General features: G+C 50.4%; 6 protein-coding genes across 6 annotated transcripts in view; 4 read left to right on the top strand and 2 right to left on the bottom strand.

The window, feature by feature from the left end:
* Positions 1-120: 120 nt before the first annotated feature.
* CSUI_009062 (uncharacterized protein) lies at positions 121-3,583 on the bottom strand (the record flags this gene model as incomplete). The annotated part of the gene is made up of 4 exons (XM_068069181.1): positions 2,494-3,583; positions 1,669-1,738; positions 902-971; positions 121-212 (listed from the first exon to the last, which is right to left on the bottom strand). The coding sequence occupies exons 1-4, from the start codon at positions 2,898-2,900 to the stop codon at positions 121-123; spliced, it is 639 nt and encodes a 212-aa protein (XP_067918852.1). The 5' UTR covers positions 2,901-3,583.
* An 89-nt stretch (positions 3,584-3,672) lies between these two features.
* CSUI_009061 (phosphatidylinositol synthase) lies at positions 3,673-7,844 on the top strand. The gene has a single exon (XM_068069180.1). The coding sequence runs from the start codon at positions 5,076-5,078 to the stop codon at positions 5,985-5,987; it is 912 nt and encodes a 303-aa protein (XP_067918851.1). The 5' UTR covers positions 3,673-5,075; the 3' UTR covers positions 5,988-7,844.
* A 1,564-nt stretch (positions 7,845-9,408) lies between these two features.
* CSUI_009060 (sag-related sequence srs30d) lies at positions 9,409-12,084 on the bottom strand. Its single transcript, XM_068069179.1, has one exon. The coding sequence runs from the start codon at positions 11,722-11,724 to the stop codon at positions 10,585-10,587; it is 1,140 nt and encodes a 379-aa protein (XP_067918850.1). The 5' UTR covers positions 11,725-12,084; the 3' UTR covers positions 9,409-10,584.
* A 1,109-nt stretch (positions 12,085-13,193) lies between these two features.
* Positions 13,194-15,111, top strand: CSUI_009059 (sag-related sequence srs30d). The gene has a single exon (XM_068069178.1). The coding sequence runs from the start codon at positions 13,438-13,440 to the stop codon at positions 14,608-14,610; it is 1,173 nt and encodes a 390-aa protein (XP_067918849.1). The 5' UTR covers positions 13,194-13,437; the 3' UTR covers positions 14,611-15,111.
* A 3,610-nt stretch (positions 15,112-18,721) lies between these two features.
* CSUI_009058 (srs domain-containing protein) lies at positions 18,722-21,031 on the top strand. The gene has a single exon (XM_068069177.1). The coding sequence runs from the start codon at positions 19,085-19,087 to the stop codon at positions 20,261-20,263; it is 1,179 nt and encodes a 392-aa protein (XP_067918848.1). The 5' UTR covers positions 18,722-19,084; the 3' UTR covers positions 20,264-21,031.
* A 1,884-nt stretch (positions 21,032-22,915) lies between these two features.
* The window catches only part of CSUI_009057 (srs domain-containing protein), a 2,183-nt gene continuing 374 nt past the window's right edge, over positions 22,916-24,724 (top strand). Inside the window, exon 1 of the mRNA XM_068069176.1 lies at positions 22,916-24,724. This exon is cut by the window's right edge and continues 374 nt beyond it. Within this exon, the coding sequence (XP_067918847.1) occupies positions 23,656-24,724 (1,069 nt within the window). The 5' untranslated portion in view covers positions 22,916-23,655.

Raw genomic sequence — 24,724 nt, 5'->3', positions numbered from 1 at the left:
GATAGATAGATAGATAGATAGATAGGTTAAAGATAGATAGATAGATAGGTTAAAGATAGATAGATAGATAGATAACTGTGCGGAAGTAAGTAGTGTATATATCTTTGTTCATGAAAACACTTATGTGTTGCGCACTTGAACTTCCGGAGAAGCGGCGTAAGACGTTTGGAAGAATTGAAGATGGCCGTCATCCATACAACACCCATGCCGCTCTGAAAGAAACAAAAAACACCACATATAATGCATGCATGCATGCATTATACAAATGAGAGAACAACTGCATTGAGAAGACAGACTGGGAGGAAGTCGTGTTTCTTCAGATACAGCTCAGTCACTACTCTATTATAGCTGCGACTCCTCATCCTGACCTGAAACAAATACATCTATATACACCTACATATAGATATATATATATATGCCGTCTTATCACTCTGAAAAGATATATGTGTGTATGCTTACGCACTCCCCTTACACACAGATGTCAGTCTGTAGGGCCTTAGGCACAGTCCTTCGGATGAAGCTGTGACAGCGCAGTAGAGGTAGATGCAAGCCAGGGGAGCATACATGTTCGTACCTTGGCTATGTAAAGAAAGAACACGCACAGGAGGTATACACGTCCATTACATGTACACAGAGACAAATGGATATAGATCTATACACATTATGTAAAGATGGATGCACGGATGTGAAGAAAAGGTGGATTGCGAAGAATGAGCTAAACAATTCATAAGTTACTTCTTGCAGTCTTCATTAGAGCACGAGTGCATGCAATTGCGCACGTTCACTTCCCCCCTGCGCAGTTTCTCGGTTGCTAGGGGGTTGTGCTCTGGTGTACATACACCTCAGGAAAGGGATGGAAAGAAAAAGAAGAATGCAGTCAATTTCTGTCTTTTTAACTTACCAAGAACAACATGCGGTTTATCTTTCATGAGATATTGAAGCTCGGCCACGAGCTCGTCTTCCGTTACATCCTACACACCCAGGAAAGACACATCGTAGACCTTAAAGCTAGACCTTCGACGTAAAGCTCTATACAGTATACATACGTATACCTACATATATATATATATATATGAGATTCCCTAAGCTGAGACCTGAACGTATGTATGTATGTAAAGCTATGTACGTATGAATATGGATGGAGTATGTATGAAGATATGTATGTACGTATGGAGATGTAGGAACGTGCAGGTATGAATATATATGTATATAGGTATGTATGTACACTACGCATGCTCGGAAGTACGTGCATCGGAAAAGGCAAATGTCTACGTGATCTACAGTCGGCTTATATTCGAAAACTCCTATCGTCAAAACGTACGCCATACATCGAAAGATAAAATCGGAGCTCATGTTCAGTGAGTGAACTAGCTATCTGCTTTCTACCGAGGTGTATGTACACTCGACTTCTTTTGACGCTAATGAAGCACGGGCAAAACAAGAAAACGAAAACGGGGACGAAAGAAGCCACCCCGGAGAAACAGAGAAAAAGAGACACACGACAAACATCTTCACTCTCCACCACGCACCTGATAGACTAAAGATAGATAGATTAAAGATAGATTAAAGATAGATTAAAGGTAGATTAAAGATAGATAGATTAAAGATAGATCGTATACTGGAGATAGGGGGAGGCATCTATCCGAGTCGCCTTGTCGTCGTACGTACGGTTTGTGTGTAGGTTCCGTTAGTGAAGGAAACTTTAGGCTTTTTGACAAATTTACCATGCTTTATCAACCTACAAGAAAACAAAGAGAAAGGAGAGAAATGAAAAGATGAAGAGAAAGAAAAAGCAAGAGAGAAGAGGAAAGAAGAGACGATTCACCTCGAACTGAAGGGTTAGGAGAGAGTACAAATCAACTGGTTTGTTTCATTCAACATGTCGTCACAATTGATACAGGATGAAAAATGTCTCTAGATGAAAGACTGTTTTTTCTTCTCTCGTCCTTCACTTCGCTATGTCTGATATGGAGACAGAATTAATCTTCTATCTACATGCATACATGCACATACGTATATATATATATATATATACAAGCACGAATCACATGCATCACATACGGATATATATACACATACACGGACACAAGATATTGTACAAATCTATACATGTATGCAAGGACATCATATATGTATATATATATATATATATATTTATACTGATATAAGATGTTTGCATGCACATACACACGCATATATATATATATATATGGACGCATGCAAACAGGCTCATGTTCTCGAGTGAGGAGACAGTCCGTAGAGCAACTAGATTCGACTCATCAGGAAAGAGAGAAAGAAAGAAAGATTTCGACGACTGAGAGAGAAAAGAAGAAAGAGAAAGCAAGAGAGAGAAAAGAAACAAGGAGAATCCTCTTGAAGAGAAGCGGAGAGATGTATGATGTGAGGATTCTATATATTATGATAGAAGAAAGAAAGACTTCTTCTTCTCTCATACAACAGACATGTTGTTCTATGCTGAATCTTGCTTCTTACATTTGAACAATTGCGTCAGAGGTCCATTTCTGTGTGGGATTTCTTCCTCTCCTTCTTCTCTCATCTTCTTTCTCATGCTTTTTCTCTCCTTCTTCTTCACTCCCGCCACATTCTCTCTTCGTTTCCATGCGTTGAGTTTTCTCTCTCTCGGCTCGCTCGCTCTCTTCTTTCCTTTTCTTTCTTATCTCCGAAGCCAAAGCCGCTGGCCCTATACAGCCGCTACTGTAGGAATCGTCGTACATAGCCATTATTTCGTCAACGCCATTCTTGTCGAAAAGAGAAGAAGAAGAAGAGCGAGGGGAAGAAGAAGAAGAAGCAGAGTTGTCATGTGCAGGAGGCGAAGATGAAGAAGAGAGAGAAGACCCGAGGGTCTTCTCCTCATAGGGAGAAGTGCGTGTGTCTCTCATGACGAGAGATTCCTAGTGAGTCTCTATACACAGAGAGACGAAAAGAAGAAGATGAAGAAGAGAAAGAGACAAGGAAGATTTGAAGAGATGACCATCTTCTCTTTTACTAGGGAAAATTGTCTGCATCCGGCATCGAGAGAATCACGATAGTGTGCAAAGAGAAAGAAGGTGTCCTCAGTCATACAAAAAGAAAGAAAGAAAGAAGAGAAAAAAGGGAAAGATAAAGATAAGAAAGAAAGAGAGAAAGTCTGGTGGCACGAATAGATGAGAAAAGTTCGTTTGTAGCTAGTCGATACGTCGTCTCCTTCGTCGATTGTGCTTGGTGTGCGTAAAGAAGAGAGAGGCGTTGAAGGGATAGAGACAAGCCGCTTGGAAGCTATCAGCAGGAGGGGTAGCTGAGGGTTCCCTGAAAGAATCGTGCAAGCCTAGAAGATGAAGATGTAAAGAGAAGAAAGATCCTTCTTTCTCCTTCTCTAACAGCACCCCCGCAACCGATGGCGATGGACGGATCCATGTATAGATAGAGCTGTCTATACACATCTCTTACATCAACAAGATCTATGGATGAAAAGAGATCGTTGGAGTCAGAAAGAAAGAAAGAAAGAAGCAATCGAGGGAGGAAGGGAGTGAAAGATGATTGAGTGAAGTGGCTGGGAAAGGAGGTGTCGCGATTTCTCTCCCCCGGCCAGCAGTCTTTTTGACGGGAGTGAGTGCATGCGCCAAGACACAAGCGAGAAAGAGAGACAAAGAGAAAGAAAGACAGAAAGAAAGAAAGAAAGTCGATCAAAACAAAGAAGACATGGAGAGAAGATGCTTGTGAAGGTAGCTAGAAATCCGTTAGAAGAGAAAGATGTGAAAAGAGAGATAAAGAAAGGAGGAGAGAAACCATCATTAAGAGCATCCCGATAAAAGAAGCTCTTCTCTATGCTTTGTCTCTTGTTCTTTCTTCGCCAATCGTAATGCGTGTGTGCGTGTGTCGAAGTCTTCGTCTCTTCTTCTTTCAAAGGGTAGTGTCTCCTGCTTGCTTTTCTTTTCTTTCATGGTGAGGGTGTCTCCAATTCTTTGTCCTACCTTCGCAGCTGGCAAGATTCTTCTCCGAAAGGAGTCAAAGGAGGTTTTCTTACGGTCTCAGAAGAGCATTACCCTTCTGATTTGCGACTTCGCTTCTTATCTCTTCATCTAATCTTTCTTTTCTCTCACTCCTAGGCACACCGTGTGACAGGTGGTAAGAAGCTTTCTTTCTTTCAAGAAGTTTCTTAGCTACCGCTCGACGACGGAAAGGGGAACAGGCTAACTATCTTTCTATCGATCTACCAATCTATCTCTCTCTGTCTATCTATCTCTCTCTCTATCTATCTGTATCTACCTATCTCTGTCTATCTCTTAATCTCTTTAGCTGGCTATCCCTATCTGTGTACCGAAGTAACATGGAGGCCTCTTAAATTCTCGTTAAGTGTATATGCACTTCGTCTCGATGACAAGGAAGGGAGAATTCCTTCCTGGACTTTCTCGTTTTATGGACATTCCTTCTTCACTTCCAGCAGGAGGCCTAATCTCTCCTTCAACTCTTCGTACACATGACAACTGCATTTCTATCTGAACGGAAGAGGAAGGAAATCATCACTTTCTCATTTCCTGGAGATGAACTTCGAGATAAGAGAGCTCTTCTTCTTCACTGAGATAGGAGCAGACATCGTATTCTCTTCTCTTTCTCTTTGCATGCATGCGTGGTAAAACTCCAACAAGACTCAGCCTTCTCCTCGTGTCTTTGCACTTTCTTTTCCTAAGCAAAAAGCTTTTCTTCGGTCGCTCCTCCTTTCTTCACCTGGAGAGAAATCCAAACGATAGAGATAGGAGAAATAGAGGGACTTCATGCGTCTTTCTCGTTTAGGGAGAGAAAGAAAGAAAGACAGAAAGGTGGAGCTCAACAAGCTAGAAGAGGAGATTTCATCTGCACGTGTAATGAAAGAGAGGAAAGTTTGAAGAGTGATACACTCCGCATGATTAAGGAATTTCACTTCCTCGTTTTTGTCCGTCTTATCAGAGAAAGAAAGAGAGAGACACGGAGAGAGAGAAAGAGCAAAACAAAGGAAAGAGAGTTCAAGAAGAAACAGATCGCCTCTCAGACACACCTTCACTTTCTCTCCTTTCTTCCTGTTTCCTTCTCTCCAAAAGATGTCTACTTCTTCTTCTTCGTGTACCTCTCAAGGAAGAATTCTCTCCTCTTCTTCTTCGTCATTTAACAAAATGTCTCCTCACTTGACACCCTTCGATGTTTTTCTTTACATTCCTAATCTGATCGGCTATGTACGTCTTGTTCTTCTCATCTTGTCTGGGCTTTGCTGGATCGTCGATCGTCCCTTTTTCTTTCTTCTCTGCTACATAACTTCTCAAGGTCTCGATGGCGTCGATGGCGAAGCTGCACGTCGCTTGAATCAAGTGTCGATCTTCGGGGCGTGTTTAGATCAAGTCGTGGATCGTCTCTCTACATGTCTTTTATATGTCTTAATTTCAGCTGTATATCCACCTCACTATGCATGCGGTCTCTTTCTCTTTCTTCTCTTTGATGTAGGAGGTCACTGGATTCACTTCTTTGCTTCAGCGGTCGTCGGTGCAAAATCGCATAAAGACGTGCGTGCTACAGATGAGAAGAAGAACGAAGGGCTTGCTGAGGGTGAGAAAGAGAAGAGACAGAAGATGACTAGAAAAAAAGAAGAAGAAGAGAAAGAGAAAAGAAAGGAAGAGAAGATGCTTGTGGCCGAGCCTCACTGGGTGTTACGTGTGTATTATGAATCTCGGCTGCTTATGTGTCTATGTATCTTATGTTACGAAGGATTTCTTTTATCTCTTTTACTTCTTTCGAACACCTCTTCCTCGCCATTCTCTTTTTCTTCTCCTCATAGTGATGTCCTTGTGAAGAATAAGACAGATCTCTTCTTCTTATCTCCTTTTACTCTTCGACTCCTTCTCGGTGTATGTACACCCTTTATGTTGTTCAAGACTCTGACGAATATCTTACAAGGAATCTACGGAGCAAAGAGACTTGTGTGCTGGGGCCTCTCTCTACAAAGAAAGAGACTTCAGTGAGAGAAAGGAGAGATCTAAGCTGCATTCCATCTTCTTTCTCTTTTGATGCGAAAAAAAAAGGAGAAAAGAAGATCGCAGAGAGAGAGGCAAGAAGGAGAGGAAGAGTGAGAGAAAGGTGTCTCCGAGGAGAGAACAAGAGAGATCAAGGAGGAGAGGACAAGAAACAGAGCCAGAGAGAAGGACGACAAGGAGAGGGATTGATTGAGCTGTGTTATATGTTGCTTCACGCTTGATGGCATATATCAGCAAGTGTATGGACACTCCACGACAAGACGTTGATACGTGAAGTCTTTCACACCTCAACAGGCGCAAGGAAATACACCTTGCATGCGACCCAGTGTATATACATGTATGTGTATGTCTTCTTGTTTGTATATCGGTAGAGGGGATGTGTGAAGCGGCTTTTCATGTCAATCCTACATACAGGTCTCCTAGCCCTCGTCTGTAGATACATATATATGCCTCTGTATATATGTAGTACCTATTCGCATAACAGGAGAAGTAGCTCGTCTATAAGTGTGTCTCATATATCTTATTTTTCTCGGCTTTTCAAAAATCTTCCATTCATTCTTTTCCCGAGTGAGAAAACGAGCGTCACTCCACCACTAGACGAGAAGAAGAAAGAAGAAGATAGGGAGATAAGGGAGAAGAAGAAAAGAGAGAGGAGCAGGACAGCAGAAGAACTGACTGAGATGAGTGCACATGAAGGGGAGATTCCTGTACAGGAGAAACGACGAGGAGAACCCTGATGAGTGAAGTGGAGATCTTTCTTCTTCTCTTTGGAAATGTATTCTCGACGCAAGAAAGTCTAAAAGATGATCAGATTTGACTGAGTCATGTTATCTCTCGGCGGTCTTGGGAGAGTTTCCTAAGAGAAGGAATGAAGGAATTCTCTCCTTTCAACTTATGGAAAATTCTATATAACCACAAAAGCAATAGCCGTGCAGCACCCATAGTATTCTAGGCACGCCCCAGTATACTCTTCTTCAGCAATATCTATATCTCTTTATATTCATAATGATAAGCCTACTTCTCTCTGAATAGGTAAACATAGAGAGAGATGTATAGATGTGTATTCGTGCGTAGATGTATATACGCCTGTGGGGTATGTGAGGAGACGGTCAAGAGTGGCTTGCGCTGTCTGAGTAGAAGAGTCTTTTTTCTGTTCGAGCTATCACTCCTCTTTTGATGTTTCAAGTGGAAGGGAAAACTTACGATCATGGGGCTTTCTAGAGATACGCGCATGCTCTTGACGGATAAGAAGCTCAGGAGGTAGTTGTGAGGCTTGTGAAAGAGAAGAGAAAGGAGTGAGGGAGAGAAAGAGACAGTCTTGGGGAAGATTTTGTCTGAACAGAAGAAGAAACCCTTGTCTTTGGTACATTTCTCAACTTGCTGTTCTCACGGTCGCCAGCAGTAGACCGGAGTATCGGGCGATCTTCTGTTTTGTCTGCTGAGTGAGCTCTCTTGATCAGATAGATAGATTGATAGATAGCTAACTCATAAAGATAAATCGACGTAGATGGATCAAAGACAGATAGAGCACTCGTTGATGAGAGATGGCGTTCTGCTTCCGTAGGAGGAGGCCCGTAGGAATTTGCACGGTCTTGAGAATTTCTCGTGTTGCTGGAAGGACGCCATGTTACGGAAGGGGCAGTGAATATCGGCTAGCGTCGCGTTCCTCTTATCTCATGATAAGGCGAGTTTTTTTTTTTTTTAACCGCGTATTCATGGCAGTGCAGCCAGGTACCCCCCCCCTATGCATCCTCCTCAGCAACTTGAAAGTGCAACACAGATTTCGCCCTATCGAGTGTGTAGCCGGTGTCTCGTTCCCGTTGTGAATGTCCGGTTGACCGGTGTAGAGCCAAAGACTGGCTCGAAACGTCTCTTGTCGGAGCCAGCCCGTGCGTAGTCCAGTAATGAAAGGCAGAGTTCAATACTAAGCGCCTGCCTGCCTGGCTACGTAGAACGATGAAGAACCTTGCTTGCTGACCGTTTCCCATCCTTCACTTTACAAAGGGCGTCGTAGTACCGAGGAAGAAAAGAAACAGAAAGAGGCCTCAACGCTTTCCAAGTCGGCACGTCAAGGTGACCACGTTGATCTCCTGTTAGTTGGTACCGGAAAGAGTTGAAAGGCGAGGTATTGTTCGTGGAAACGGTGCGGCGGGACGAGGGAGAAGAAACTGAAATGTCTAGTTGCATGACAGACGTCGCACTAGGAAAGCATAACGGCCATCTTCTCGTCCCTTGACACTGTACACCTTGAGCGTGGCTTCCGTCGTTGTGGTACGACGCGACAAAAAACTTTACGGTAGACTAACCCAACTGGGAAAAAAAAGACTTTCCACTGTCGGGCAGCAGGCATGAGGCTCGAGCAGCTGATTGATTTCAAGGAACATTCGGATTCTCTTTCAGGCTTCGACAGATCCAGAAAGTGCCTTGTGCGCGGAAGGCCGCTCACGAGCAGGGTGAGGCTCTTGAGGAACCGGTGAGCCTACCTGGTGCGTCCGACTTGGCGAGAATTTTGAATGTGAAGGAGTTGAGATATACTGATTTGGGACAAGCTACGTAGTCGAAAGCTCTTCACACTGACGTGAGAGTGTACCATTTGAAAAAGTCCCAAGATTCCTTGTCATCTGCCATGGGTGTAGAGTGAAATACTTTTGCTTTCTGTCGGCAGTGTTAACGCCTCAGACTGTGCTCCTTAGTGAAACTGTGTTTTGACTCCAAGACTTACAGAGCGTCATTTCGATATTGAGCTAACGCTGTCACTGAGGTTTGAGGTGGCCGACGGCTGGTCTTCAAGTACAGGTGGAGGGAATGCGGTGCTACGCCAGAAAAAGTTACAGATGTTCTCTTCTCAAACGGATCTTCGACCATCCAGCTAAAAGAAGCCGATGTTAACGTAGCTTTAATCGCCGGTAATGATGTACACCTAAATGCTTGAAATTCCTTGTACACGTCGAGATACTTGATGGACAGCCTCACCTGGCCATATAAGAACAAGACTTCGTCTTCTGTCTTGTCTACCACGGGCCCCTGGAAAACCCGCATTTGCTGGAAGTTCTTCATCTCTTCTGCACTCTCTTGCTGAAGCTGCGCATGCGGGCCAGTGAGTTTAGTACGTAATCCATGACTCGATCAGTCCCATAAGCAAAGCCGAACACATGTTCTTTCTCCTCCTGCGGACTGCGTAAGCTTGACTTCCATTTGTCAGCTGCGGACGTCGGCAAAACTCAGCAGTGCAGTCATACTGCCTCACAGACATCATGCCTAAAGGGATAAGAGCACTTGCTCTCTGCTGCACAGCAGCACTTCACACGGCAAGTCTTAACCAGCTGAAGGTGAGTCAATGGAAAGTGTAACCACCCGAGGGGCATCTTTGCAGGTGGCGTATCTCCCGAGCCTGGGAGGAGCCGCTGAGGTCTGGAAAATTAACCGGTTCTCGGGACGAAAACTTGAAAAATCGAAGAAGCACTGAATGAGATGTAGATAGCAGAAGATGTAGCAGTTCAAGGTGGCCTAAATAGGGTGAAGAGTCTCGCCGCCCTCCGGCTTGGCTGCGTTGTCCGGGCAATTGAATGACAAGGGATATAAAATCAAGACAGTTGAACGAATACCATGAAACTATCGTACAATAGCCTAAACACGCTGACAAAAACATTTGAGGAAAGTCTTTTCATTCGACGCTGTCGCGTACGTCTACGTCCAGTTACCCACGGGGGAATCCACAAACCTACACACGGGAGATTCGCCTCGTGTGAAACAGCTTCTATGAGCAGACTTGTTTTGAGAATACTGGACTAAGATAAAAGACAAAATGGGTAGAGCAGCAGCCGAGAGCTCATCATTGCTCCTGGCAAGGCTTCTTTGACAGCATCATGTCGCGTGTCCTATCTTGACAAAATGTAAACCTAGCTTTCTTCTCCCTACCACATCTTTCTTTCTTTCCTTTCTTCCTTCTCTTCTCGTCCTTTCTTCATCTTTTTCCTTCGTTCTTTCTCCTACACCGCTCCTTCTTTCTTCCTTTCTCCCAGAACCTCTCCCCTTACTTTCTTTCCGTCTTTCTTTCTTTTCCCAAATCACCTTTCTGTGTTTCTCATCTCTTTCTTTCTTCCTTATATCTTTCTTTTTTCTTTCATCATGAGAGCGATTGAAGGTGAAGACGAGAAGGAAAACCACGGAACGCGAAGAGAGATGAACGGCTCACAATACAGGACCTGGAACTAATAGCAACTGGAAGGACTGGCGTCTCATCTCGTACGACTACAGGTCTACCACTTGGGGAGCGTCGCTCGTCATGCAGCTACGCCGACCCCGGTGACCGCGTGTGTCTATCTCGACCATGACCCACGCAGAATACAAAACCACCTTCGGTTTCACACGACGTGACAAAATTTATTCCACCAGTGTATCGAGGGCTTTTGGTCGCCTCGAAGAAGAGAAAAGCTTTTCCAGGTTGGCAGCAGAATGCAGTACTACGGGGATGCCGCCTCTTGTGTGATAGGTATTTTCCTTGCAGACCTTGACAAATCGTGACAAAACTCTCACATCGTGATCGAGATGGACGCACACATGACCCCCACCCAACAGAAGTGACCTAAAAGAAATCTGCTATATAGAAAGACAGAAAGAATCCTCCCATCAGGACTCCACTGACAACCCCCTTAACAGGCGAAGAATTGCCCTCCGGTGAAGCAGATTCTTCGGGGGACCCGGGAGACGTCGTTCCAGCCCCGCTCACAGTCACGTCTACACTGCAGTAGGTCCCCTCGTGGGCACCTTCAGAAGTGTTGGACGGTGGTTTGCAGCCGACGGTAAACGTTTTGTCGGTGTCAGGGAACTTGTCTTCGGGGATCTTCAGAGTTGCGTGGTTTCCTGTCGTTGTCCACCATGACTCACTGAACCCCGGAATGAGGTCAGAATACGTTAGATTGGGTAGGCAACTCGTCTTCTGTTCCACATACTCGCCGTACAAGCAGTAGTTCGTTGAAATAGTAGATGGTACGAACGCTCCTCCCCCTTCACACGAAAGTGTAAACTGATTGTTCGATGGTGTTAACATGACAGAGAGATTGTAGCTATTGCTGCCGATCCCATAAGAACACTTCGCTGTTCGCCCACTCGTTCTTGACGTTCTCGCCTTGACTGCGACCATCACGTTACACACCACGGCTTTGGCTGTTTTACAACCTACGAGGAAATCCTGGTCGACAAAGGGGTACCTATCTTGAGGAATGGTTAGTGAGTACTTTGAGCCTTCTTGTTGGTCTTCAGTCCAAACGACTTTGGCATCGCCTGGGGCAAGCAGATCTTCTAACTTCTGAGGTGCGCCACTCACTCCCCGTGCGGTGCACCCCGGAAGAGCCGTTGTGGCGGGGCAGACCATCCCGTCCTTCATGTTCTCCGGTGCAACAGTGTTGTCATCTCCCGAACATCTGAGAAGTAGTTTCGGGCTGTCCTCTGACAGAGGTATTCTAAAGCTTTCTGCCTGGAAACTGTCCCCCCCGGCGCCGGCTGGGGGCGCACAGTCGCAAGAGATTCCTCCGTCTTTAGGGAGGCACGACGCTGTCACTGTTTGCACCCGCTGAGAAGACGACGAATGCTCCTGTGCGAAGACTTTGAGTTGGCTGAAACCCAGTACCCCTATCACCAGAAAAAGCTGAACACTTTTTTTTGGCCCGCTTGGACGGCTTAAAATGCGACCGCACCCCGGCGAAGTGCACTGTAAAAGTGCCATGTTATCAACCCTCTCTAAAAAGGCAGAATGTGACGGAGGTGAATGTCTCGAGTCTTTGTTGGACACAGACGGCAGGAGCAACCAAGGACAGAATCACCTCAAGTGGCACTATAGCCACCGGGGACAAAACCAGAGAGATGCACCACCAATTGATCTGCAACAGCAACTAAAACTGAGTTCGCACAAAATCACAGCAGCTTGGCACTAATAGAGAACTAAACTGCGCCAGTACCCCGGAAAACATGTCACTCAAAAACAATCGTGACAAACCATGAGCAGAGACCGCTCACGCTAACTCGCACACGAGACACGTCCGCTACCCAAGGATGTCTGTCCGCTACCCAAGGATGTCTGTCCGCTCCCTCCCCTCACCTGGAACAAGACCGGGAGCCACGTGCGCCTCTGCGCGCGCGCAGCACTGCTGCTGCAGCCCGTACGGTTTTGCTTTGAGATGGCTCGCTGTCTTGGTTCCTTGACTTTTGCTCTAACGTTCCGAGCAACAAAGCCCAACATGGTGGGCCCCGTACGGAGGTGCGTACTGTCGCTCACTACGATAGTGCAGACAAGTTTTCTTCTGGAGGCGGCGGGGCCGTCAACTGGCCACAAAAAGTGTAGCAATTGTACTTGTTCTCGCGTGGCGCAGGCCATTGTCGAGCCCACCACTAAGCTATCGTTGCTACCACAGCTGGGCTCATTCGGCAGCAGAACAGTAAGATACGCATTGCGCGCGACCCCACAACTCACCCGGAGCGAAAGGAGGGTCACCGAAGGGCGAAAAAAGCTTTATGAAACAAATACAAGTCAGTGCGCCGGTCAACCAGGACGGGGAATCTCGAGATATGGCAGGACCTACTGTTATTCTTATCAGAATCACATACTCTGTTTCAGTGTGCGCGCACTTCCGGGGACAGCAGAAGTGCAGTTTGTGCCGAATTATAGCCCCGCGCCTCCCCGCCCGCCTGCGATACGCGGACTGCTATCATGTTACGGGCTGCCTGGGGCTCGCGCAAGGAGCTATCTTGCGTGCATTTCGATCTACCAGGTACGCCGTGAGTGACTTCGGTTGAAGAAGTGGGTAAACACACGAGCCTGGCCCTTCAGTTCAAAGGGTGAGAAGAGTCGTGCCTCATGCATTCCTGGGGTAGCGGTCCGGCAGCGGAGCGGCCGTGGAGGTTCTGGGAGCCTCCTTGCCGGTCTTCGCAGAGCACTGAGCGGCCCCCGTGCCGCCTGTGTAGCCAACCAGCCGCGAAGAATAAAGAATAGTTCTAGCCGATGCTGGATACTCTGGCGACGGTATACAGGGGTTGTGGTGGTGGTCCAAAAGGTTCGCAATGATACAAAAGACGGCAGCTGAACCCTTGCTTGCTGGCAATAGGGACACGCTTGCTCTCTTCGGGCGGGACGAAGGCGAGATGCACACGTGCGGCTGGTCACGGCCGGTTGTCGAGCAAGCGTCCGCGCCCGAGATTCGTTCTGCGGCTTGCATTGCATAGCCACGCCAACGTTGTGCCCTTTCGAGTATGACCAGTGCACGACTGGTTGAAAATCCACATTTCTGGCATTTGTTGACAATATTCCACTTCTCTGGAGTTGTCCGCGCGTTGCCCTGCAGCACCGTCACATTCACTTGGTATCGGGGGCAGTCGTGTGGGGACCTCGGCGACCGTGAGCTTCCAAGTTTTTTAAGGCATTTTTTTTCGGAAGAAAAAGCAGATGGGGCTTTCGCAGCTAAAGCCTACGGGCAAGGTCGGCGTGGCTNNAGCCGTATTCGGAACAAGTGAAGCAACCCTCTTTCTGTTGATAGGATGCGTGTCTTTCGGCTTCTTGGTACAACCGGCACTGAGTAACGGTGGCGCGCCAGGTCCTCAGTCTGCTCAGGGCGATTGCACTACGTCAGCGGATGATACCACGTGCAGCTGTGAGGCTGCCGCTGCCAGTAGGGGTGCTATAACTAGCAAAGACCTCGCTGCAACTCTTTCGGAACAACGCCCCAACCTGAACCTGACTTGCAGCGCGACAACGTTCACTGCCGCACCGCCGACCATGGACAAAGGCAACGTCTGCCCCGAGACGGCAACGTTGGAAGAGTGTACCAAGGCGCAGCCAAAGCAACGTGAAACGTCAGTGATACAACTTAACAGCCTACTTTCTAAAGGCACCGCCAGCGTCAGTTTGGTAAATGTGCCTGAAGGTTCGAAGAAGAAGTACTCGGTGGCAATCCCTGAAGATGCTTTTCCTCTCGTCGACAGCAAATTCGCTGTAGGCTGTAAAGTCGTCGACACGGCAGGGTGCAAAGTTTCGGTCACACTGCAAGCCCGGAAGTCGGCGACGGCAGGGCAAACAGTAACGTGTGCGTACGGGTCAGCGAGCAATGAGAAGCGTCAGTCCGTGACATTGACCCCTTCAAACAATAAGCTTACTATTTCTTGCGGTAAGGGAGGCACACTTTTACCCGCCAACGGGGCCAACTGTTGCGCTTATGATGAAACTTCAGCCGCCGATAAATGCAACACGCAACCGTTCACTGATATTTTTCCCGGGTACAAGGAGTCCTGGTGGAACAACGAAGTTGCCAACAACCAGGCGACACTGACGGTCCCTGCAGAAGAGTTTGTTGATGACAGAAAGTTTCTTGTCGGCTGCAAGCACACTCCGACAGCTGAAGCGCTAGGCACGCGCGACGGACCAGCCGTCCCGCAGTCCCCCGGCTCCCCGTCAGTATGCACTGTCGAGGTCACTGTGAAGAAGCAGCCGACAACGACAACCACCTCCTCGACTTCCTCTGCATCTGTCAGCCATTCACTCTTTCTCCCAGGAAGCAGCGGAAGTATAGTGGCTGCGCTTCTGTCCTGCGGGCTGTATTTTCACGCCGGTAGCTACCTCTGATGGGAGCTACGTCTACGTGTAGAGTGCTTATAGCTCTCCAGTGGGAAAGGTGCATGGAGGAGGTTGTTGTGCGGATGCAGTAGTACTTGGTACAGTAAACTGATGTACAGGTACCCTCGCGAGTCGGGTACACAGGTCGACAGCCAGCCGTGGTGGATCATGTCCGCTTGTTACCCACGTCACTCCATAGCTCGCCCATCGAGGAGCGTCACCGGCGTCCCTCCGAGGAATGTACATGCATATGGTTCTCGTGGTTCACTAGTTGGCCGCTTTTTGTCCAGAATACCTCTTGTGCCTGCTCGTCTACACGTTGGTACGAGGCACCTCCCTTGCCAGGGGGGACTTCCCCATCTTCTAGGGTCGGGGAGTGCTTCTGATGACCGTTTTCTGACGTGTGCGATGGTCTGACAAGGATATGTAGAGTCTTTTCGACAAGGCGCCGAGGCGGCTGAAGCATAGCCGGACTGGTGCATCGTTCGGCTTCTCATCTGAATTGTCATTGGAGTGCGTGGCAAGAGGGTTTAACCGTCGGAGCAGCGAGAGGATTTGGCGCTACGGTGAACTGACCAAGAATACCTATCCGCGAGTTGGCATTGACTGCTGTCCGCTTGCTTGTCAGTGCTAGCTCTGAAGTCTCAGCACTTTGAAGTGCGCACACAAGCGGATGATGGGCAGGTTTATGCCCGGAAAGGCAGCACCACGAGACAAGAGTCATGAAGCAGTGCAGGTAGAAAGGCATAGTAGCTACTGGCGGCAGTTGCGGTTGAAACTGAGACAGAATAGCAGGGTCTCAAGACGCTTCAGCCGCCCTGAAGAACGCGCTTGTTGACTCTACACACGGTAGGTCCGTCGGGTACACAGCTGACTAAAGGTGGCTGAGCCAGAGTAACAGAGGAGTTACCACATACTCTTTCTTGGCCGGGAAGGTGTCTGATGCAGTGGGTGGCCACATACCGGACAGTGACCTGCCAGTTGGACAGAAAGGAAGCTCCGCTAAGCGCGGCGGAACCGCCCACTTGGGCACTGGGCTTTCGTACTGGGAGCACACACTTGGAAAACTACCAGCCAGCGTGAACCTGGTCGGGCACCGTACGTCCGCCCCATCCGTGCCATCAGAATGAGTGGCACGGTTAGGCACGACGAGCATATGCAGGCTTGGTTCGAGATCGTTTTTCTTGTTCAGCGTTGAAGAAGTGAACACCGAAACACGAGACCGAACGACGTTCAGACACGTGGTCCGCTGCCCTGTACAGAATGCTCACTCAGTAGCAGCGCTCTCCTTCTCAGGAGGGGATAAAGTATCCTCCCAAGTTGCAATATGGCGTGAATCCGAGGTTTGGGCCTTCCTGTCAGCGGAAGAAAAGGATGCTTTCTTGACTGTTTCCCCTTCGACCACTGGGCTTTGGCCCACGGTGTTGAGCCAAAGAAGGCTGACTTGTTTTTCTTTGGTTCGGGTTTGTTGTTACTCATTCGATTTTGCCCACAATTTTTCAGACCAGAAGTTCCACAAGTTGAGCAGTCGGATACTGTCACCCCGTGCTCCTATGTCTTTCCCCGCAAGTGTGTTTGAGTTAGGTTTTCCTTGTGAAGCAGTAAAAGAACCTTGGTTTACCCACTGCACTGCGGGGCCGGTGAGGCGCAGGGGAAGTGAGAGAAGCCTGCTAATGTGCAGTGTCAGAACACTTTGAGCCAGTGCCTCCTGATGACGAAACCGTGCCCACATAGTACTTAGCGTATGTTCTGAGGGTCCGAGTGCGGCAACGGAGATACATAAGTACGAGACAGAGTAGCTATCTTGTTGAGGTAGTGATCTGTGTCTAAGACATGCAACAGTGTAGTGCCGAATACTGGGTCATCAGGAGTGCTGATACATCATATTGGATTAGCGCCTGTACCTCTACGTTGGTAGCTACTCATCTGAGTCAGATTACTTTACCATCTGTACGATTAGCCGAGTTCCTTCCTTGGATTGCTACGAGAAAATCTTAGCTGAGTTGACTAAATTGTCTCCGTTTCGTTACTATTCCCGGCGTCGGGGGCAGGAGACGTTGAAGGTTGAGTCAGTCGCGTACTTTTCGCAATTGTGGAGAGACAGAAACAGGTAGTAGTACCAGTTCCTCCTCTCCCTACGTACCACTTCGTACTAATCCATTTACTCGTTCACCTGCATGACGGTGAGGAAGATCTCTAGCCTCCTGGACGCTGCGTGACAACTGTAAACAAGTTCACTCCCTCGCAGCTTTCGGTTGCCTTCCTGAGGCGTCCTCGGGACGCGGGCAAACAGGACACCCTGCGACTGGTCTCCGGATGCTACGGTGTGCTCGTGGCGCTAGTACGCTCGCGGGGTCTGTTGCGAGCCGGTGGCAGTAGCTTTCTTACAGTACGGTACCTCACCTACGCACGATACAGACACCGTCCAGCACCTCTTCACCGTCGAGCCAACTTTCAGCTTCAGTCCCTTCTGGTCTTGTCACTGCAGGTGCTTCGCCAGCTTCGGCGCTCCTGTAACAGCTCTCGCCTTCGAAGCGGCGCCAACCGGAGAGCAGCAAAGACTCAGCGTTAACACAGCTCGAACTGTAAAGGGCTCCTGGGTAGGCCTCGAGACTGAACGCCCTCAGCTTTGCTGTCAGAGTTGATCCGACCTTTGTTTTTCGAAACTGTCTTCTGGCAGAAATGTAGTCAGTATTAATGAGTGCTCCATCGAAGAACTTGAAAAGGTTTTTCACTCAGTTCTCTCTTTTCAGAGTGTGTGGGAGCACCCGAGTGAGAAGAGCTACACAGGGAGTGCTAAACACTCGTAAGTGTAAGGGTGATCTTGCCGCTGGCGCTCCGTGTTTTTCAAGGCTGCAAGGCGCCTTGTTCACCCGACAGGAGAGGTGCCCAAAACTATATACTCGATGGGCGATTTGCAGAACTTGGTCTGCAACATTTTCGCCATGTGCTTCAGGGTGATCCAACAGTACTGAAGGAGGCTGATGCCGACTATCCAAAGAACCTACTGCCGGGACGCTTGAGTGATCGGTAGGGAGATGACAAACCTAAGACAAGATCTGGCAAGATTCCTCGCTTTGAGTGCCGCCCATTGTACCAGAAATCGAAAGACGTGCCTTTTTGCGAACTGCAGAAGGTATGCCAGGCGAGGACAGTTTGGAACTGACATTGGCGAACTGGTGTAAAAGGTACTCCAGACAGCAGGCTGCGACGTCTTCACCCATCCATGGGATAGAGTCTAGCGCAGAGGGGTCTCTCGCCTCAATCTTGTCAATGCGGTCTCTGAGGTAAAGTCCATCGAACCGCTGAGCTGACATGGTAGTGTCATGCTCTCGCGAGGAAGGCATGTTTCTCTCCGACAGATGTGTCGGCGAACGGAAGTTCGGTGCACCGCGGCTAGTGCTCCCGCCGGGGCCTTGTGCTGGAGTAGCCCGGATGGAGAGGAGCACCCAAAATAGTAGACTACTGTGTCTGCAATACTGCTTACAGCCCGGTCCGTTTGGATGGCGGACAGGAAACTCTCCTGATGCCCCCGCATTACGCGGCACTAACGGGCTTGACAGAACAAAAGAGAAAAGGTGGAATCGATTTGTGCGCGCAGCAATGATCCTGGTTGTCCGCACTGACGAGACCATCGCTTCCGCTGTTCCCCGGACTACTACTAAGGTTCTTCCCGGAATGTCACCACGCTACTCGAAGAGGAGACTGGAGGGGAAAAGTTTCCCGGTCCTTTCGGACCGCACTGACCTGGCAAATCTCACATCTGTCCTTCTCTACGTGTGTCTGTTTAACGTGATCCTCGCTACTTGGTCGCGAAGTTTGCTGCGGGAAAGGGTTAACCTTCCCCGGGCTACGGGAGCACACGGTGGAGCTCAACGGAGACGAGGTGTCCCGCCGCGGGGCCCGGGACGGGTTGCTGCGGTTGCGAGACTGTCGCAGGGGGCGAGCCCGCTCCGCTCGCAGACTGGCGAGCGAGCCCCCTTCGCTCGAGCAGACTAGCGAGCGAACCCGGGAGGCCGAGGTAGCCAGCCGTGGATGAAGGGGAAAAGAAGAGACCGGGCACCGAGTGTCCGGAGTGGGAGTACATGGACGATATTCAACATAAAAATCTTCCGGGTGGGACGGAAACCGATCCAGTTCTCGGAACCTTTTTCCTCGCAACAGAAGGACACTTGGCACCAAGCAGCTCGCCGTGGCCGAGGCGCGGCGCATGCTCCCCTGAGGCCGCGTTGTCGGTTACGGCGCGTGACTTGACTTACTTTTCAGTAGAGGCAGACGAGCAGTGCTTTAGATTTTCTATTATCAGCACTGTAAGCGTGCACCAGGCTTCTGCGGCGCTTGTTCAGGACGAGTTTTTTTTGCATGGTGTTCTCCGAACTTGAGCTTCTCCATAACTTTCTCTCTCGACCGCGTGACAGTGTGTGGGGAGGAGCTTCCAACAACAAGCACTCGCAGAATTCTGATAGGACTTCCTTCAAGGAGAATGGGGTTGTCAAAGAGCAGGTTTACAGCCGGGGTACGCACCTCGTGCAGAGGGTGGCTCACGACAAGTGCAGCGGTTACTCTTCTATTGCTCCCGTGCGCCTGCTTCAGCGTCCTCGCGCAACAAGCTTCGAAACAAGAGCTGGATTCTCAGTCTGCTTCCCACGCATGCCCCAACAGCAACGGTGTTAGCTCGTGCAGATGTGAACCTCCCTCCCATGCCCGAGTCGATCGGGCGGCTCTCAATGAATTCACGGCAACCCTTTCCGAGGAGAGCCCGAAAATGGATCTGAGTTGCGTCGGACCCAAGAACAACGTCGCACCAGACACCATGAGTCAAGGCAGTGTCTGCGCCGGCAGTGCCGACGTAGAAACCTGCTTCGCGACAGCGGCGGCCGGCGATGGTTCCACAGTAAAACTCGACACCCTGCTTGCTCAAGGGACGACCGACGTCGTGTGGAAGAAAGAGAGCACAACGGGCGAGGATCAGCAGAAGTACGCGCTGGCTGTTCCTGGAGACGCCTTCCCTCTCCTCGACCAACAATTCTTTGTAGGATGCAAGGCCGCCGACCCCCCCAACGCACCAGTGTGTAAGGTGTCTGTGGCGTTGAAAGCGAGGAAGTCGGCAACGGCGGGGCAAACAGTCACGTGTGCATATGGGTCAGCGAGCAATGCTACTCGCCAGTCTGTGACACTGACTCCTTCACACAATAAACTCAGCGTCTCTTGCGGTAAGGAGGGCACGATTGTACCCGCCGAGAATCTGAAGAATTTCTGCGCCTATGGTGAGGATCCCTCAAACTGCAATTCACAGGCCTTCACTGAGCTTTTTCCCGGGTCGGATCAGTCGTGGTGGAGTACAAAAGAAGGCAATCAAGCGATACTGACGATCCCTGCAGACAAATTTCCTGCTGAGGATAGGAAGTTCGCTCTCGGGTGCAAGCACACTCCAACTGATTTGCCGAGCAACCGCGACGGGGCAAACTCCCAGCCAGCTCCTCGCAACACGTCCCTATGCAGTGTCGACGTGATTATCACAAGCCATCAGAAAACAACGACGACAACTTCATCGACTTCGTCTGCCAGCAGTTCAATGTTCGTCGCGGGAGACGGTGGAAGTGTGTTAGTCGCGCTCGTGTCCTTTTACGCGCTTCAGCAGGCTCTATCCTCACTTGGTTAACTGTTTCTACTGTCATCATGTCTCTTCTGGCTTCGAATAGACGACCCAAAGAAGAGGTACAGCACCTGTCCCTCGTTCACGTACGAGCACAGTGCTCCATGGTACGTCGAGGCGAAGTCCATGCTGTTAGCGGCGTATAAATCTCCGCAGCCAGTCAGGGGACAAGTAACCTGTTATCTGAGCCACGCGCTCGCTTACGGGTGAATGAATGTCAGTCTCCGGCGGCGGTACCTGTACACGGTTGCCGCTGGCCTACTATTACCGGTACCTTCGGAAACTTTGCTCCAAGGTCTTCGTGACCTGAGTGGCTTTGTCTCTGTGTAGCAGGCGGTGTCCCTGTACAAGTTCACGGATTTACGGGGTGATGGCCACGTAGCCGGCGGGAGGACAGTCCAGTAACATTCTGTGAAGCAGTGTGGACCGCGGACCGCGCTGACGAGGCTTCAGTGTGTAGCCGGATTGAATGTCAGCCGTTCTCCCATGTCGCTCATCGTAGGGAAGCAGCAAGGATCTTTCTTGTTCCTGGACGTCTAGGACTGCTCGCCCTTCGCTTGCACTGCCGCGCGGCCATCGGCTCTGGATGCTCTCGGGTTTTTTTTGGATTTAGTCCTGAAAAATCTATAGTCTCGCAGATTTGGATGGCCTTTTTTCGGGTCAAGGAAGGAGACGCGCAGGAATGCAGGTGCTATGTATACAGCTTACAGCTGACTCACGCCGGGCTCCGGACTGCGGCCTTGAACGCTAGGTCGATAAAGTTGTCGACGCCCCACTGAGCATGGTGTTCGTGTGGCAATACGGCTAGTCGGCTGAGGTTTGTGATGTCTTGTGTGTTCGTAAGCTGACTCATTCAGTGGACGATCGAGTTCTCACTCTTCGGAAGGAACGAGCGCCTCCGCGTGTAAGATAGAGCCGAGACATGTGGAATGCTCGGCTGTGAGGGGGGTACACATTTATCAGGCAGCGTAGAAGCGAAGGCAAAGAGACAGCTGCAGCAGGATCCGCGCCGGTTGTAGGCGCCACAAAAGAGACGTTCATAGCAGCGCAGGCAGTCCGCGGAGCGTCTACGTCTAAAGACAAGGACTGTTCAGCAAGCGTAGTTGTGAGCATAGTCTTTCCGCTGAGTCGTGTTGTGTTAGCCGCAGCCCCGGGAAGCCTGAACGCCCCCGCAGAGGAGTGCGCACATTCCGCTGGTTCCTTCGGGTGCACACCTGGCTCAAGCAGGCTGATGGGGGATATCCGAAGAGTCTTCAATTGCTGATCACGTGGGGTGACAGTGGCGTGCTTTGCCAGTTACACTCCGCGCGTGCACGCTAGGCTTCCGGCCTAAGAATACACACCTCCGCCTGACACCGGAGCGGGCTCCACCGGGCAGACTGCAGACAGCGCCTTCATGTAAATCCCAGCCTGCTGCGTAGATTTTACTGGGACTGCCGGGACACGGAGGAAATGAGACTTGATGATTGCATTACGCCACCGGGCTGAACTTGAAGAACTGAAAAAAGGCAGCATCAAGTGAGGCTGTCGCTGGAGAGGACAGATCGGTCCCAGACCTGCCGGCGGACAGATTTGCAGCAGTAGTCTATAGCCGGAGTGTTGCTATGAGAGCTTTGTGATAACAGGATAAAGCGAGCCGTGGTCACGTGTTAGAGAAGGCTGCGTCCTACAGTGACTCAAGCAGACGCTACAGTAGCCTCGTTACCCTGCCTGCACACAAGTCTCCGCTCCCTCTCGGCCCCCCAAGGTGCGTGCTTGTTCGCCTCTCTCTCGTACTTGTCACTGCAGATACTTTGCCAACCACCAGCCCCGCCCAGCGGTTCTCCGAGACAATCACATGTTAACTCTAACCAGCGATCTGCTAGCCTTCCCACTCGTTTTTTTCTCCAGTTCCTTACTCTCGGGAAGTGAAGAGCATACGCAGGTTAACTCCGAAGCCGAGGCACGAACTCGAATGTCCAGGACTAAGTGAGGTGTTCGGAGGTCTCAAGTGTTACGGTAGAGTAAGGGCCAACAGTCGAGGAGCAACCAAGGGGGACAGGAAGTTTTGGGGGATTAGAAGGCGACGTGACCGTCCGGAACAGGAGCAGAACCTACAGAGGCACCTTCACCCACGGGTAACGTGGCATCGAGTAAGGTCTCTGCATTAGAATGTCCCTGCGCGACTGCGGTCCTGCAGGGCTGCTGGGCCTTGCAGCTACAAACGACAGAAGGCCCGTCCGGCGCGACCATCCTACCAACAAGACTGGATATTTCATGTGTGCTACTTGTGAGCACGCTTTCTGCGGCTGCTCCGCGACAGCAAGAGTCCGCGGCCCAGCCATCTCTGCCGGGACGGAGTCAGCCAGCTGGCAAGCGATGCAGCATCACTACAAGCCGGATGTGCAACCGCACGCAAAAAGAGCATACCGAGGAGCCGAAGGACAAAGAAGCAACCTCCGAGAGAAAGCGAGGCAGGGTTTGCAACACGCGAAGGAAGTGACTGACATCCTCTCCTGGAAGCTAAAACTACATACCGCTCGCAAGTGCCCCCGACACCCTGGGGTGTCCAGGCTAGTCGCCGCCCCTCAGCGCAGTCGGCCTGTCCAATGTCTCTCGCGGTGAGCTGGGTTTGGCTTGCGTGTTGTGGGGCAGTGGGCCATCAAGCGTCGAAAACCGAGAAGCCTGAAAGAGCGAGCGGCGCCGAAAACGAGCAGGGAGGGAGGGCAATGCGGAACCGTCCTGCCCTCGTTTTCCCGGAGCAGCATCTGCTTTTTCAGTGCGGCTTTGGCGGGGAAGTTCAGAAAACTCAAGAGAGAGTGGCTTCGGAATGTAGTTCAAACGCCAACTGAGACTGCGGCTTCCCTTACAGCCACGCGCCGGGCCCCCGTTTGTCCGCTCAAGGCCGGCGGCGGGATCCCGAGCACACCCGGTTCCGCAATTAAGCGATCAGAGACGGACACCCAACCGCCGTGACTACGGGTATGGAGAGGAAAATGTCTCTGGAAAATTACCGCGAAGAGGTGCGTACCAACTTCTAGGATTTTAGCTTTTTGGCAGTGAACAGTCGCAGACCCCCTCCTGGCCCTGCTGCGGCCGGAATGCTGGTGCAGAGGGCCCGTGGGGCTGCTCACCGTCGATGATCGAGAAACCGATAAAAAGCAAGCGGCTCCGCGCCCCGCCCGCGCTCCCCAGGCTTTCCCGCTGGCATATTGGTGGGAAAACTCCGCGTTTTTGAGCACGGGAGAGGTTAACGCCCCGTAGACATCTGTGGCAGGAGGCCTGGGTGGTTTCGAAGTTTTCGAGGCGTTAGTTGCAGTTCCGTCAATTTTCCTCGGAATCGGTGGTGGTTGTGTGGGGGCGCCATTCGCCAGCAAGCAGCCCAGCTCTCGGGACATTGGTTTTGAGGAGAGAAGATCATGGATTCTTTACGCGCAGACAGGCGACGCATCTGGGGCGGAAGGGTGGGTCTCAGAACAAATGGAGCGACTACTCTCGTGCTGATAGGATGCGCGTGTTTCGGTCTTCTCGCACAAGGTGTTCAGGGCGCAGAAGGCGCGTCAGGTGCGGAGCCTTCTGCCCAACAGTGTCCCACGACAGCGGGGGTTACCTCATGCAGCTGTGCCGCTGCCAGTGACCACGCAGTTAGGGGACCTGCTGTCAAAGAATTGAAAGCAACGCTTTCCGAGGGCAGCCCGAAACTAAATCTTACTTGCGCTGAGGCCCAAATGTCAGGCGTCCCGACAACCATGGAGAACGGCGATGTCTGCCCCCCAAAACCAGAGGGGAGTCTCTGTGACGGCCCAAGCGAAGCGGGCAAGGCAGTAAAACTGGACACTCTGCTCGGCACAACCACGGCCAGCGTCAAGTGGGTCAAAGAGAACACATCCGGTGAGAATCAGAAGTATTCGCTGACTGTCCCTAAAGACGCATTCCCTCTCCTGGACAACGAGTTCGCTGTAGGGTGTAAAAACAACAACAACGCAGTGTGTAAGGTGTCCGTGGCATTGGAGGCGAGAAAGTCAACAACAGCGGGGCAAACAGTAACGTGTGCATATGGGTCAGCGAGCAATGGTGATCGCCAGTCGGTGACACTGACCCCTTCAAACAATACTCTTACTGTTACTTGCGATAAGGAGGGAAAGATTGTACCCACCGAGAATCTGACGAACTTCTGCACCTACGGTGAGGATCCCACGGGTCCGAACTGCAATGCTCAGGCCTTCACTGAGCTCTTTCCCGGGTCGGATCAGTCGTGGTGGAGTACAAAAGAAGTCAACCAAGCGATACTGACGATCCCTGCAGACAAATTTCCTGTTGAGGAGCGCAAGTTCGCTCTCGGCTGCAAGTATACTCCTCCAACACCTGAAGAGGAGAAGCAGCGCACTGCCCGATCCTCCCCGACGCCATCCGTATGCTCCGTCGACGTCATAGTAGCGAAACAGTCTCCAACAACGACAACCACATCACCGACTTCGTCTGCCTTCA

Source organism: Cystoisospora suis (genome assembly GCF_002600585.1).
Source record: "Cystoisospora suis strain Wien I chromosome Unknown contig_5264, whole genome shotgun sequence".
NCBI classification, from domain to species: Eukaryota; Apicomplexa; class Conoidasida; order Eucoccidiorida; family Sarcocystidae; genus Cystoisospora; species Cystoisospora suis.
This window is presented reverse-complemented; position numbering and strand designations above follow the sequence as displayed.